The 14,676-nt window shown below is 34.4% G+C and overlaps 1 protein-coding gene across 20 annotated transcripts in view; it reads left to right on the top strand.

Moving 5' to 3' along the window:
* LOC119645092 overlaps positions 1 to 7,337 on the top strand; it is a 71,241-nt gene extending 63,904 nt beyond the window's left edge. For 18 of the 20 annotated variants that reach the window (XM_038045115.1, XM_038045144.1, XM_038045137.1 and 15 more), the window contains 7 exons: positions 2,530 to 2,626; positions 2,697 to 3,612; positions 3,679 to 4,188; positions 4,816 to 5,052; positions 5,133 to 5,285; positions 5,358 to 6,728; positions 6,795 to 7,337. In XM_038045115.1, the coding sequence (XP_037901043.1) occupies positions 2,530 to 2,626; positions 2,697 to 3,612; positions 3,679 to 4,188; positions 4,816 to 5,052; positions 5,133 to 5,285; positions 5,358 to 6,728; positions 6,795 to 6,867 (3,357 nt within the window). In that variant the 3' untranslated portion in view covers positions 6,868 to 7,337. The remainder of the gene's footprint in view (positions 1 to 2,529; positions 2,627 to 2,696; positions 3,613 to 3,678; positions 4,189 to 4,815; positions 5,053 to 5,132; positions 5,286 to 5,357; positions 6,729 to 6,794) is intronic. The other 2 variants (XM_038045028.1, XM_038045152.1) reach the window with 2 other exon arrangements.
* The last annotated feature ends 7,339 nt before the right edge of the window (positions 7,338 to 14,676 follow it).

Raw genomic sequence — 14,676 nt, 5'->3', positions numbered from 1 at the left:
TCTAACTAAATTCCTTTAATTAAACTATTTGTAAGTAAAAAAAAGCCGGATGGGTTAGTCAATCTGTCTCAAGCCCGCTATTCATACAATTATTTGAATTTGCTTTGACGAGATCCATAATAACGATGTTTGCATTGAGATGAGTATGAGTATGAGTATGGATATGGGCTTGGGTACGAGTGTGAGTATACAGAGATGTCCAAAAAAAAACACTAAGAAGAATATTTAGCTTTTATCTGGAGTGTTGGCTAATGTTGATTAACTCGTGGCTATGATAAAATTATTCGAATCTTTGCACTGAAATGTTTAATTTATTTTTATACCCTACACCAGTTGGGAAGTAGGAGCATATTAAATTTGCGAGGATGTACACTTTTTGATTGTAACGTTTAGATCAACTTATCAAATATCCGTAAAAAGGGAACAGATCCAAGCTGAAACCTTAGAAACAAAACTCAGAAAAAAGGGAAAGAAAATGATATCCGGTTGTGAGTGAATCTCTTACGACGGCAGTCATGGCTAGGGGGACTCAATATTTAATAGCCATCACAAATATGTTTACTCTATGGGTTCCACGAATGTTCCGTCTAAATGGTGCAGACGTTTTGACAAATTTATTAAGTTTCTATATAATATCTAAACATCAATATACAGTATAAGTGTTAATATATAAGGTTAGGTGGACGGGAGCAATTTTTCCCATTTTTCTACAGGTACTACACCATCATCCATGAAACGTACACACAAATTCTTTGGATTATATCTGTATGATATTACTAACGAGCAAAAAGGCAAATTTTGTTTGGTCTAGCAAATATGGATGCTCCCATGCTAGTATGTAGTGGGTGCGTGTCCTTCGATCGATTTTCAATACCAAACTGCGCGCAGGGGCTACTAGTGTTTCTAATAAATTTAAAATCCATAGCTTCATCTTTGCCGTCAGCGAACGTAAAGAGACAGACAGACACAAATTAAGAATTTAAAACTGATCAAAAATATATTTTATGGGGTCTCTGAGCGTTCCTTTCTTCTATTTGTTGCAGATGTTTTGACAAAATAATCGTACCCCCTTTAGTGGTGGATATAAAAATCAAGCAAAGAGTTAGTCATATGCGATTTAAGTCGAATTTTTATTACATCCCTTTCGCGGCTGTGCAAGATAATTGATTGCAAGAAATATCGAGAATCAATGTATTCGACTTTGTGGCGTAATGGCAAAACTGTACAAGTACCAAAATTATATTCGGACAAGCGGACATACGGACTTGCTTAAATCGATTTAGAATTTGATGCTAATCAAGACTAGGTATACTCTGTGGGATCTCTGATGCTTTCTTCTGGGTTTTGCAAACAGTTTGCCCATACTGCGCCCCATTTGTACATAACTTTTAAATGCTTTGCTTCAGCTGGTTCGCAAAGTTGACAGGAGTACTTTGCTTTGATAAGAGATATTAGATGCTTGCAAAAATTTTTGCAACTCGTCTTCTTCTTTTGGCTGGCAAACAATGAAACTGCCGCTATGATTAGCGTGCGCGTACGCTGAATAACTCATTAATACTGAATGAAAAGCTGTTATTTTAGGTAGAGAAAGATCACAACCATCGAATTTATTCGTTATGTACACTGGTACACTGGTATTTTCCATTTCCTTATCAGTTTTACCTGTAGAAGTTGCTGACCAAAATTTTTGCAAGCACCTAATATTTGATTCACATGAAGGACGGAGGATACTAATAATGATATGTTCTTGCAGCCAGTAACATGTCACACTGACCTGTTTGTTTAAAAAAAAAAAAAAAAAATTATTCAGCTACTTACCGGCATATATAAAAAGCGTTTGTTAGAAAGGAGAGCTTGTTTAGAGTGCCCCAGTATCTGACGCATTCAGCGACGTTAGAGTCTATAAACGAAAGGTAATATCTAGGATTTGTAGCAATATGTCTGTTAAGCAATCATCCATCTCGGCGACCATATGTTCTTACGTTGGAAAGCGTAATTGAAAGAATGGGAAACGGGAAACCAGCGAATCCAAATCGAATTAAATCATCACACTGAGCACTACGAAAAAAACGAGTTTTTGTAAATTTCAAAAGCAGCCGGACCTGATTTTAAGGGTATAAAGATTTTGTGAAAGTTATAATGAGTATTTCTGGGTATTACAGGGGAAGCGACAGAAAACGTAACGTCTTTGACCAGTCGCACCTTTGAAAGCTTAAGTAAAACATATGATGGTTGAAGCTTATTAAATATAGTGAAGAGCCGCACAGACTTTTGTATATGAGATCATCTGCGCGATAAAATTAATTGTCATCGTTGTTGTTATTGTTGTGATGTTCGGAAAAAGTTGAATTTGGAATGAAAACTTATAATTCGCAATGAATGAGTGAAACATTTACCTATATATGGATCACAGTTGGCTTTTACTATGGCTGTATTTCCATTTTATACTACACTAAAGACACATTGAAGCTATTCTACACCACATCTAAATAATGTGAGTGGGCACTTATTTATCTAAGTCTGTTGTAGATGGAGTCCTTGGTGCGTGAGATGCAAGATCCTGAGCATGGTGTTCCAGTGCGTCAACAGAAGATGTTTTTAACTTCGATTCCTTATGCTTTTATGGGTAAGCTTTATTACAATTATGCTTTCACTCTCGTTATTTGGAATAATTAATTACACTTTACATCCTATAGGATATGATCTAATCGAATGGCTGATGGATCGCCTTTTAATTGAAGAGTCAGAAGCATTAAATATCGCCAATCAATTATGCTTACATGGTTATTTCTTCCCCGTCAATGACACCAAGACGTTAACCGTTAAAGATGATTCATCTTTGTATCGTTTTCAAACGCCTTACTATTGGCCATGGCAGCATAAAGCTCCTGATAATGTTGAATATGCCATATATTTGGTTAAGCGATCAATGCGAAATAAACAGCGACATGCATTGGAAGACTATGAAATGGAAGCTTTAGCATCGTTGCATAAAAATCTTAAAGGAAAATGGGAAATCATCAAAATGCAGGCTGAAGAGCAAGTACGGTTGGCAAAGGAGCGCAAAAAAGGCGAAAAAATTGTGGGTGATTCGCAGGAGCGAGCCTATTGGCGTGTACATCGTCCGCCACCGGGTCAATTTACTCCGTTAGAACCATGTCCAGTCCCATCCAGAGATCGTCAAGGGACAAAGCAGAATAAAAAGAAAACCATTGAAGATGTGCAGAGGGAAGTTGATTACTTAAGAAAATCGTTAAATCGCACTAGAATGAAGATGTCACAGGCCTGTGAATCGCTGGTAGCTTACTCGGAAACATTTATCGAATACGATTTCTTTCTGCAGCCAGTTTTACCCTCCAATCCATGGGTGACAGAGGACATTACATTCTGGCAGTTAAATAACACATTTGTAGACATACCTACAGAGAAGCGAGTGAAACGTTGGGCAATATCGATAGAAGAATTAGTATCGGATCCTACGGGCCTTCAAGAGTTTACCACATTTCTGGAAAAAGAATATTCTCATGAAAACATTCGTTTCTGGATAGCAGTAAATCGTCTTAGACGTTCAGCACATTCTCAAGTATCACGTAAGGTCCAAGAGATATATGAGTAAGTGTTTATTTATTGTCCATATATATTTTGGGTAATAAAAGCGAGTCCCTTAACGTTTCATAGGGAATTTCTTAAGCCAGGTGCTCCATGTGAAATCAATATCGATGGTAAGACTATGGAAAGTGTATTGAAAGGCCTTGACCACCCTTCACGTTTCACCTTTGATGCCGCCTCCGAACATATTTATATGCTTCTTTTGAAAAAGGATTGTTATCCACGCTTTATTCGCTCTGAGCATTACAAACGCTTATTAGAGACTGGCATACAACCGGCTCATAAAAAACGTTTCTTCAATTTTGGTGGCGTAGGTGGAGCCAAGAAGAGAATGACTGCCGCTTTGTCCAGTCAGGCGATGCCGGGTGGCAATGAAAGTAGTAAGGTTTCGGCCAGTGTAAGCAGTGCGACTATGATACAAGCACCGCCACCGCCCGGTAGTTTGGCTAGGCGACGTGGCAGTGATCGTAGTCTTAGTGGTTCAGCTCATGAATTGGCTGTTTTAGGCGTAAATAAAGACGCTACCAATAAAGTGCCACATTCGCATTCGCAGAGCAATCTCAGCGAAATTCCGTACAGGTAGGTCATCAATATCGTGTTTCTCTCATTAAAACAAATAAGAATTAGTTTTAAATCGGTTCCGTTGTCACATCATTTATTTATTTTTCTTTTCGTAATTTGTCATTGTTTTCCCTTTTCGTTTGACACATATACATATAATTGCACAATACGTGCAGTGATACCAGCGTTTATCGTGGAGATATGTCTCCGCCGCAACGACAACAAGAACAACAAAGCCCCCAACAGACGTTCGCTGTGGATGCCCGAGGGAATTTTCTTGATTACTTAATTGCCTACCAGTAAGATTAAGAACTCCCATGTGATCTATACAAAGCATTTTTCTGAGATTTCTTCATTTTGTCTGAGTGATTCTTCTGATTAGATGTTGTAAATTCCCTGACCTTTTGTTCCACTACGTCTATTTTTTGATCTTCTACACTATGAATTTAAAGCTATTTATAATGATGTACGCATATGCAAATATCATATTTTGCTTCATTTTTCAACATTTTCGAGTTGCTTTGCAAATTAAAAGAACAAATTTATTTCTCAGTGTACTGTAAATACTTTGCAAAATTTAAGTGTGTTTAATTAATAATATCAGCAATTATTTAATATTGATTGAATTTATTTTTAATACACTAGAGAGGCACCCAAGCCAAAGACCACTCGTTTGGAATCTGCAAGCGATTGTAATGCTGCCAGCAGTGCTGTATGCCCCTGGGATACGCCAGAGGAATTATCGGCCCCTCAGACGCCAGCAAGCAAATCCGTTAAGGAATTACTTGCACCGGCTTCTGTGCAGCTTTCAGTTTGTCCTTGGGATCAGCAATACGAATTAAATGCTCCTCTACCCAAAGCAAACGCTCAGCGTCTAACTAGGTATATTCAATCAACTGGGATTTCCTTACGCGTTCCTTTTTATTGGTATTCAAATTTTTTTGCTTGCAAAACTTATTTAGCACTTCTTCTGACAACAGCGAAACCAATGACCGCGTGCAACGCAATTTGGTTATGCGCCACCAGAACACTGTAGACAGCGGTGAGACTAGCATGAAACGTTTATTGCCACATTTAACTGAACAACGAAGAGCCTCAGTGTCTTTTACACCGAGGTAAACGAACGTTAATCTTAACCATTTATGTACCAAATACGCAATCTCAATTCGTACTTTTTACTTCATTAGTCGCATTTCAGAGTTTCCATTAGGACAACCGTCCACTAGTAACAAAATTTCTCCTACGCCTTCACCTACTGTCGGCAATCAACATTTGGCGATATTTCCGACTATATTTAAGCCATTACAAGTGGCGCAAGGTGCCACTGCTGCAGCAGCCACTTTGGGTAATGTCGTCACCCATACGGGTGGCAATATTAGTAAAGATCCACCTTCTATTTCTGATGGTGAGGTGGAAGAATTGAATAAACTCTCTATCTCGGAGCGGAACAGTGAGTCATCGGCCTCCGAACTGCCAGTACTGCCGACACCGACACCTACACCCACACCTCCACCCACTCCCACGCCACCACTTCTTACAAAAATTACTCCACCAGACGAGGAGAAAGTTCAAAATCAGTTAAGAGAAATTCAAACACCACTTAATGAAAGTAGGGATAAAGAAACGCGTAGTGGCGAAAATTTGCTATTAACTGAAGAGCAGTTCGTAGCAGAAGTCGATGCTGAGGTGCAGGAGGTTCAAATTGAGCTATTTGAGGCTACAACTAGTGAGGGGTATCAGAAATTATGCGAAAGTCAAGAAGTCGCAGAAGTGAGTGCTCCTGCTGTTAACGTTGTGGAAGAAGAAAGTGGAGACAAAATTGACTGTCAGTTGACATTACCTTCATCCCAGTCCCCGAAATACTTAAGGGCAGATATTTTAAGCAAAGAACAGTTTCAGCAAGATACGAACGAACTAATGAAAGTCCAGAGCCCTGAGGTCTCTTCTAATAATAGTTCTGAAAAGGCAACTACGAACGTGGATGACGGTAATGTTTCAGAAGCTGTAGTAAATGAATTCACGCAAAAACCAGATCTTTCTGCGTTAGAAGATACTAGTGAATATTTTGCTGGTCCAGAAGAGTTGTCGCCCACTACAGATGAATATCAAGAAGGTTTGCAATTCGGTGCCGAAGATAAGGATATTTATGATTATGAGCTAGGTATTTCCGAAGCCGGATATATAGCACCCGCCTCTACACCGGCTCCTACTATGGCTCCTTTAGCCGAAATGGATACCGATACAGTAGATGACGAGCCAAGTGAAGAAGTAAAACCTAAGGAACCACCACCAATACCAACATCGCCACCAATATTAATGAAACCATTAAAATTTCCTGCGTGTCCCGCACCTAAATATAGTAACGATGAGGTGAAAAAGCGCCGTAAGAAACGTCATATGGACGGTAAAAAATTTGCCTCTACCGAAGACAAGGAAAAAGACAAAGAAAAAGCAACAACCTCTACCGCAGCGGCAGCCGCAACAGCACCAGCTACTTCTAAAGATGCAAGTGCCAAAAATGATACGGATTTGGCTACAGTGTGCCCATGGGAAGATGAGTAAGTATCAAATCGTATTGAATCGATTTTTTTTTTTTGTGTTAAAAATGGAAATTTAAAATCAAGATTCATCTACAGAAATGTCTCAACGAGTGACGGCACATTTGTAAAGACCTATGCCACCCTCGGATACTTATGAATAAAACCCAATCTTTTTAAAAGCGTGGTCAATAAACTACTAAAACGTAAGAACTTTAAGAAATGATATAAAATCCCAGAAAATAGAAAATTACATTATATAGCACTTAGTGACATTATAAATTATTTACTTTAAGGTCGTTTTAATATATGAATAGCACACATGGATATATTCATATAAGAGGTTATTTAATTGCTGAATATATATATATAAAATGAAGAAAATTATTATATAAAAGATATATTGAGATGATGAAAAATGTTGGCTGATTTCATAGAATTATAACTGCAACTATGATAAAACTATTAACTATTAAGGTAAACTAAGCTTATTATCAACTGTTTATATAGTTTTAGAATTTAAAAGTAAATGTGAGTTAGTCTGCTTCGAGCAATGAGCTAACGAGCAAAGAAAGTGTGACAGATCAAAAAGAGAAGAGCATTTTGTAATGTGAAGGGCAGCCAATTTTTTTTTTTTTTTTTTTTTTTTTTGTTGTGTTTTAAGGATAGGAAACTCTATTAAAAATCCATGCCGTTGGTAAGAAAAACAAGAAATGAAAAATACATAAGTAAAATTATAGAGTAGCTAGTAAAAGCTTGCCTAAGTCAGCAAGAACACTTTCATAAATCAGTGAACTTCAGATTTAGTCTTTTTGTTATCATCATCTCCTTGTCCTATTTTCGTTAAAGAGCGAGAGAGTTTTTATTTTGGACTTAATTTAGAATTTTATAGTTTATATTATCATAAAAAATTTCGCTATAGGTCTATAGAATATTACAATTATAATTGCATAACTTAAGGTGCTTTTAAATAAATGCAAAATGAGAATTTCTTAAAGAGAAACTAAAGAAATGGAATTTATTTAATAAAGAGACAAATTTCGTGCATACTGAACTCCTGAGCCCCAAATAGTATGCAACAATTTGTATGTGACTAAGAAAAGAAATTTTCGTTTTGCTTCGTATGTAAGCAAGAATACAATAAACCCGTGAGTAGAATTTTAAACATTTTTTATATTACATAATATGAATATATTTACATAAGTATATATACATCTAGGAGATTATTAAAGTCTTTTAAAGAAAATTTCTTTAAATTATGTTATCTGTTTGTTTTACACTTATATGTCTAAATAATTCTGCTTCAAAGTTTCTAAGAGTGCTTACTAATTCTAAATGTTAGTACAAATTATGAAAAAGAAATTAAAAAAAAAAAAAAAAACAAAAAAAGAAGAAAAAAAAAAAAAAAAAAAAAAAAAAAAAAAAAAACAGTGTTCTAGAAAAATGGTACAAAAAACTAAAAGGAAAGAGTATTTAAAAAACAATAAAGTATATAAAATATAGTAAAAATTAGAAGTAACATAGAAAGATTTATTTTTGCTTAAATAAATAACGAGCAAATTCTGTGGTTCACGTTATTACTTATGCTTAGATACAGAGTAAATTATTAAAAAATAAAAAAAATATATGAATAAGAAACTGTTGATATAAAGTAATTAGCAAAAATATTTATACCTTGATACACCTTACTTACCTTACTAAAGCACCTTAAGGTATGTAATGCGCGTATATTTTTAGTATTTTTATAACAGAGAATGTGCAGTTATTTCCAAACCTTAAGTGACTATATTGAATATCCTATCTCTTTCCCCTACTTACTCTCTTTTCCTAGAGTAAAAGTCAAATAAAAATTAAACACTGTTTTCTTGTAATATTGGATTATTTTTATATAATATTGTTCCTATAACTGCAAAATAATTTTTTTCTTTCTTTTTCTTCTTTGTGGAAATAATTCATTTGCAATAGCATAAGCTAGGGTTTTTTCTCTTGTTTAAATCGTCAGAGTGGCGTATGCTACTTGATTGAGCTTTTGCAAAGATGAACGACGAAACAAGCAAGAATAGATAGAAGACATTGTTTTAGTTGCAATGTTTGCTGCACGATGCGTATACCTTTGGTGCTGAAGAAACGAACAGCCTTGCTAAAATTTCATACGAACTTGCCTTAAACCTACCGAAAACGGCAAAGAACGTATTTCTTTATAGAAAGTAGGTTCTTGTAAAGTCAAGTAAGCATTCATGTTGAACGCGGAAAGACCTTTCTTTCTTAATATATCCCTTTTTTTATACATATATATGTATATATATGTATAGGTGGTAATTACTGCTCTCGATGTGTTGTCTCCTTCTTTAAGTATAATCTCCTCATAGCTAACTGCCCACGATATTATATCGTTTAAATATAAATTTATTAGATAGATAGATGCCATATATATATACATGTGTGTGTGTGTGTGTGCGTGTGTGTTAATATTCTTTGAAGTGAGAAGGCAGTTAACGGATCCTTTAGGGAGAGCTTACTTCGGAGATATAGAGACAATTTTAAAGTGATCTTAAGGATCATTTATCGCGTGGATAACGCTTTTCTTGTAGATATGAAAGGAAATTACTCTTTGGTTGAATTATTATATGAAATATTTTGTATAAATCGTATTACAGATGAACGATTTTCCATTCTTATTAGTATTATGACTTAATACCGGTATACAGGTTTTCTAATTAAAACAAAAAAACAAAAAAAAAACAAAAAAAAAAATACATATATATATATATATATATATTCTTAATGAACTCTCAAGCTTCCGCCTAAATTTCATCGACTTTTATTATTCGCATAATATTCACGCAAGGCTTAAAAATGTATAAATCATTTGCATAGAGAAAAGAAAAACAAATTTAAGTTGATATAAAAGAAATACACAATAACTACATATACTACTGGTTGTTAAAGACAATTCTTCAATAATTTATACAATAAAAATCATTTTAAAGTGGAATAAATAATTCTTGAAAATAAATTTGTAACGTTTAAGCGAAACATCAAAGCAAAAAACGAATAACACGCGCATACACACAAACATATATGTCCGAGATAATACTTACCTCGGTACTTGCTGGTGGGTTACCGTCAGACGTAGAGGGGATTTTAATGGGGTGAGAGCCCCGCATTGACTTTAGGCTGTTAAAACTTTCCTCGGCACTAAAACCCACACACACACATACACGTACGAACATCTAGAGCGCTATATTTAAAACTTAGGTAAGAAAACGATGCAAAGCGTGTCATCCATTGTACAAACAATATACACAACTCATGCATTCGTTCGTTCGTTCGTTCGTTCGTTTGTTCGTTTTAGTTAAGCTTAGTATATTAAACTGTAAGACAACATCGCTTAAATCAAAGTAGATTTAGATTACTATACGGAAATAAGTCACCGGAAATACACAGTTTATTAAAACCAGAAACCACCGTTTAATTCATTTACAGTTATTTAGATATTTGAACAATAAATTTTATTTTCTTACACAAAGAACAACAGAAATTTTGAAAAAACAAAAAAAAAAAAAAAACACCGAAATTATAATAAAAAGACAAAAAAGCACTTATAAAGTATATGTAAACAAACTATGTATGTGTATTGTAGATGTATAATAACGAAGAAATAAGTTACTTAAAAGTAAAACATTCGGATCGCTCTTGGTGCACAAAATGATGATCCATAAAAGTAAAAAAAGAAAAAAGTTACAAAAAAATAAATGAAACGAAGTAAAGAAAAAATCATTTTTAAATGTAAAAAAATACTGAGGGATATTCAGCTAAAAAAACAAAACAAATGCATAAAAATAGAAACAAGCATTGAAAAGCAAAATCAAATACTTAATAATATACATATATACAAAGGAATATAAAAAGAAAGTAATAATAGGTAAGAATAGATAAACAAATAAAGAAACTGTTGTTATTCATGTAATATTATTAAGAAAGCAGTATTCACGTACGTCTTAGTTTATACAAAATAGTACTAAAGAAAAGAACGCAAGTAGTTTATTAAATAAAATATGAAGAGATTTTAAAATCAAAATAAAAATATTTTTAAGTCCACTTCAATTAGTTGCGTTAAATAACAGATGGAAAAACAAAACAAAACAAAAAAAATTGAGAAAGGGCGGGTAAGAGAAATGAATTATTAAACGCTCCCTTGTAATCGAAAGCATATTAAAATTGTTTAAAAAACATACCATTTATTATTTATTCTTTCATTCTGTCCCCCAACGTTCCAGAGACAGCAATTAACTGGATGATAATACATACAAACGTATATATATATATATATATATATATATATATATATATATATGTATGTATGTGTGCGTGTACGTCCAATCACAAAAAAAGAGAACATAATGTTATATTTAGTAACAAACAAATCCAAATGGTAGACTGTGTGCGAAACCAAAAAAAAAAACAAAAAAAAATTGATTAAGTAAAAAAAATAAAAGAAAAATTTATTGTTAGTGCATATATATAAAAATTTAAAGTAGTATATATTGCGCTTTAATCAAAGCTGATTATATTGGTAAACAGAAATTAAAAAAACAAAAAGCAGATACTACATACAAACATATACATATATGAAAATAATCTAACAAGTAAAGATTTTATTTAAGAACTCCCAGAAGGAAATAGAAAAAATATACAAAAAAAAAAAACTTACAGTATTTAAGTAAATGCATACATACCTTTATGTATATGTTCTTTAAAAAAATAATAAAAAAAAAAAAAATATATATATATATATATATATATACATATATATACATATATATATATATATATATATATATATGTAATGTGAGATATATTGAAGTACAATAAAGATATAACTGAGAAAACCATAACTGCCCTCTTCTTTTCATTACGAAGGAAAGCCCCTATAAGCTTTTCAGAAAATCAGTTCCCTTTGGCTTGAAACGTGGTTAAGAGCTTTTTAGAATTTGTGGAAAAAGACTTTGTCTAAAAGCAACTTTTGCTTTTACATATTTTGGCCCCCGCATCGCGCACTGTCTCCCATAGAGTTCATCTTAAGCTCTCATAAAGTTTATCTACAATCTCTCATGAGGCATGTTAACTATTGTATTGAACTCCTTTCTGGGTGCTCAAAAGATAGCTTTCAATGCATTGTTGACTGTATAACACGTTTGGTTTATAAAGTGAAAGTGCGAGACCGTATCTCCTCCTTCGTTCCAACTTTCGTAAAATTCTCCCTTTCTGAAATACTCCGATAATTCTTTGAATACATTGATTATATATTTTGTTGCTGGTATGTTACAGTTTCCTTCTGCACGCTAAACGCATGCATACAAAATAGGTAGTAGGTCTTTATAGTTAGTTAAAAAATGAATAAATTAAATGAAATTTTTAAGCTTTACACAAACCCCCCGAAAACGCTCTTTATGTAAAATGAATCTACTACTACTACTAAGAAGCCATATTCTAATGTCGCACTTGTTGATTTCTCTCTTTTTTAATATCCTAAGAGGTGAATTTAGAATGTGTTTACGTCTATTAGGAAGCATCAGCAAACAAAAAGACGTTAGTGTATCCGAGGCTAAGAACTGTTTGAACAGTCAATCGGCCGAGCGATTAAAGGTTTTGTATGTTAAATATGAATTCGTCTATAGGATGATACATTCTCTCGCTAATTTCTCTATTTGACGGATCTAGCACACAATGTCCTAGGAGAAACAACAAGGAAGAATATATGCACGTAGCGGACATTTACATTAATAAAAAAAACACAATCGTATAACCCATTTTAAAACTCGAAACGTGTTTTATTTGAAACTTTTAATACAGAATTCGTATTCCGCAGGGCACTGTTGCCATCTCCCTGGCCTTTGCTGCGTACCTGTTGTGGTCCAACCAACGATAATATTTCTTTATCGACACTTTATGGGCTTACACAAAATTTACTAGTTGCATGGACTTTCATGCATGCGCATGCCTACTGTTGTTAAAGTTTAAAATCAAAAAAAGTCAAGACAAAAATCGGAGGAATCGACATCTCCTTAATTCCGCTTATCGGCACTGGCAGCCGAATGAGTTTTAAAAAAGACTACTCCTATTTCTTTCAACAATCATAAATTAAGTTTTTTTCTTAGATTCAAATTTGCGCCACCTAGCGCATAGGTCGTGGAGGCTCTTGAAAATGCCTCATTGCTTTTTTCATTTTTTACATTTTTGTAAAAGTTGTTGCTATTTATCTTGTTTTCGTGGCATGGGAACTGTCACTCGATATTTCGGCCACTTCCGAATACACGACCAAACTGAAATTTCGCGATCACACTCCGTTTCGTTGAAAATGCAATGTGGTGAAGTCGGCTATGGCGGCCGCTACAATGTGAGAGATCATCTTCTTTTAAATAATCCCTTCGATCAACGTATCACGCTAACGTGCGCACGCTAAGTGCGATAATTGTAAATTAAATATGGCGGAAGCCGCTACAACGTCGCGGTTTAATAGTTTGTTAAAGATAAAATCGACATAGGCCTCGAATAGATGGACCCCGTAAATAATTGCTCAGTGTAAGTATATATCAATGCGCAACTACTTTCGCAATTAAATTACAAGCCAGTTATTAAGCTCACAGATCTGATAGAACGCTTGTAAACGAAAACCTACCTACCTACCGGTTAAAAGAGCGACACCGATATATACTTACAGATTATTCCAGGTAATTTGGCGGTAGCCTGTTCCAACAATCAGCGTAATTTACAACGAACGCCTTCTCGATGTCTGAGGCCTGTATGAAAGGAATGAACATTTGAGAATTCCTACTGGAACTACTAAATTGAAATCACCTATTAAGGCAGCGGGACAATGGAAAATTAGTAGCTTCAAATAGATAAAAAAGAAGGACTAGATTTTATGATATCCTTCAAAAGCAAATTTTAAGAAGGTTCGAACATAAGCGGATGCATATTCTTTGAGAGGTTCTGAAAGAACAAATTGATTTGAAAGCTTAAAGATGGTTTGGATGGACTGGTTTATAATAATAAGAGGGTGTTTAAAACGGGTCACATCTGCAGTGGTTTCGATTAAAGAGGGTTCCTAAGACTCTTTACCGCAATAGTAAAAGTTGTTCTCCTTCATTTTTTCGTGATGCCTCAAGCTATTCCGAAACTGCAAACTTATGGCGAGAATTTACTTGCACAGGCTTTATAGTCTGATGAATTGTCTTTATTTTTTTTCACATTTATGAGCTATAACGCTAAGGACCTTTTCTTCCTTGTTTCACACGAAATTTTAAACCTTTAATAGCTTTTCTCGTTCAAAGTGTTTCTTGGAATTTTCTGCTTACAAAGCCGACAATTTTAAAGAGAAAAGCGTCAACGCTTGATTTAGACAGTTCGTTTTGCAATTTTTCAATTATCTCATCTTTGTCTCGAAACTTTTCTTGCATTTCCTGCTGCTTGGCGGCTATCTGTTTTTCAAGTTCCTTAACTCTATCCTGCTTCTCAGTGACCACTATAGCCAGTGATTTGATATAGTCGCAGAGCTTAAAAGACACAGGAAAAAAAAAACAAAGTACAGAAAGAAATATTTAAATACAATATTCAAATATATTGCATGACAGCTGAGAGAAAATGCAATTTAATTAAGCGGAGCTCTGAGCTGATGTCAATCAAAGATAAATAAATATTCCCATATTTGTTCACTTCAACCAATTCGCCGTTTGTGAGATCCTATTCACTAGACCCCCGTTATTTGTTGTTATCGCTGCTGTCTCTGCCTTGTTAGTTCAAACCTCCTCTTCGTTTTATCCCACTTTGCCCTGTTGTTCGATCCCATTTCCCGGAGTGGTTTTCTTTGTGTTATCCTCTTCATTGTTCGTACTTCTTCCCATAATTCAGCCAACGGTTTCAAGTAGATCAAGTTGTTCTTGTTTTGTTCTCTACTATGTGTTTC

The sequence above is a fragment of the Glossina fuscipes genome, unplaced genomic scaffold, assembly GCF_014805625.2.
Source record: "Glossina fuscipes isolate IAEA_lab_2018 unplaced genomic scaffold, Yale_Gfus_2 0, whole genome shotgun sequence".
In the NCBI taxonomy this organism is placed as follows: Eukaryota; Metazoa; Arthropoda; class Insecta; order Diptera; family Glossinidae; genus Glossina; species Glossina fuscipes.
This window is presented reverse-complemented; position numbering and strand designations above follow the sequence as displayed.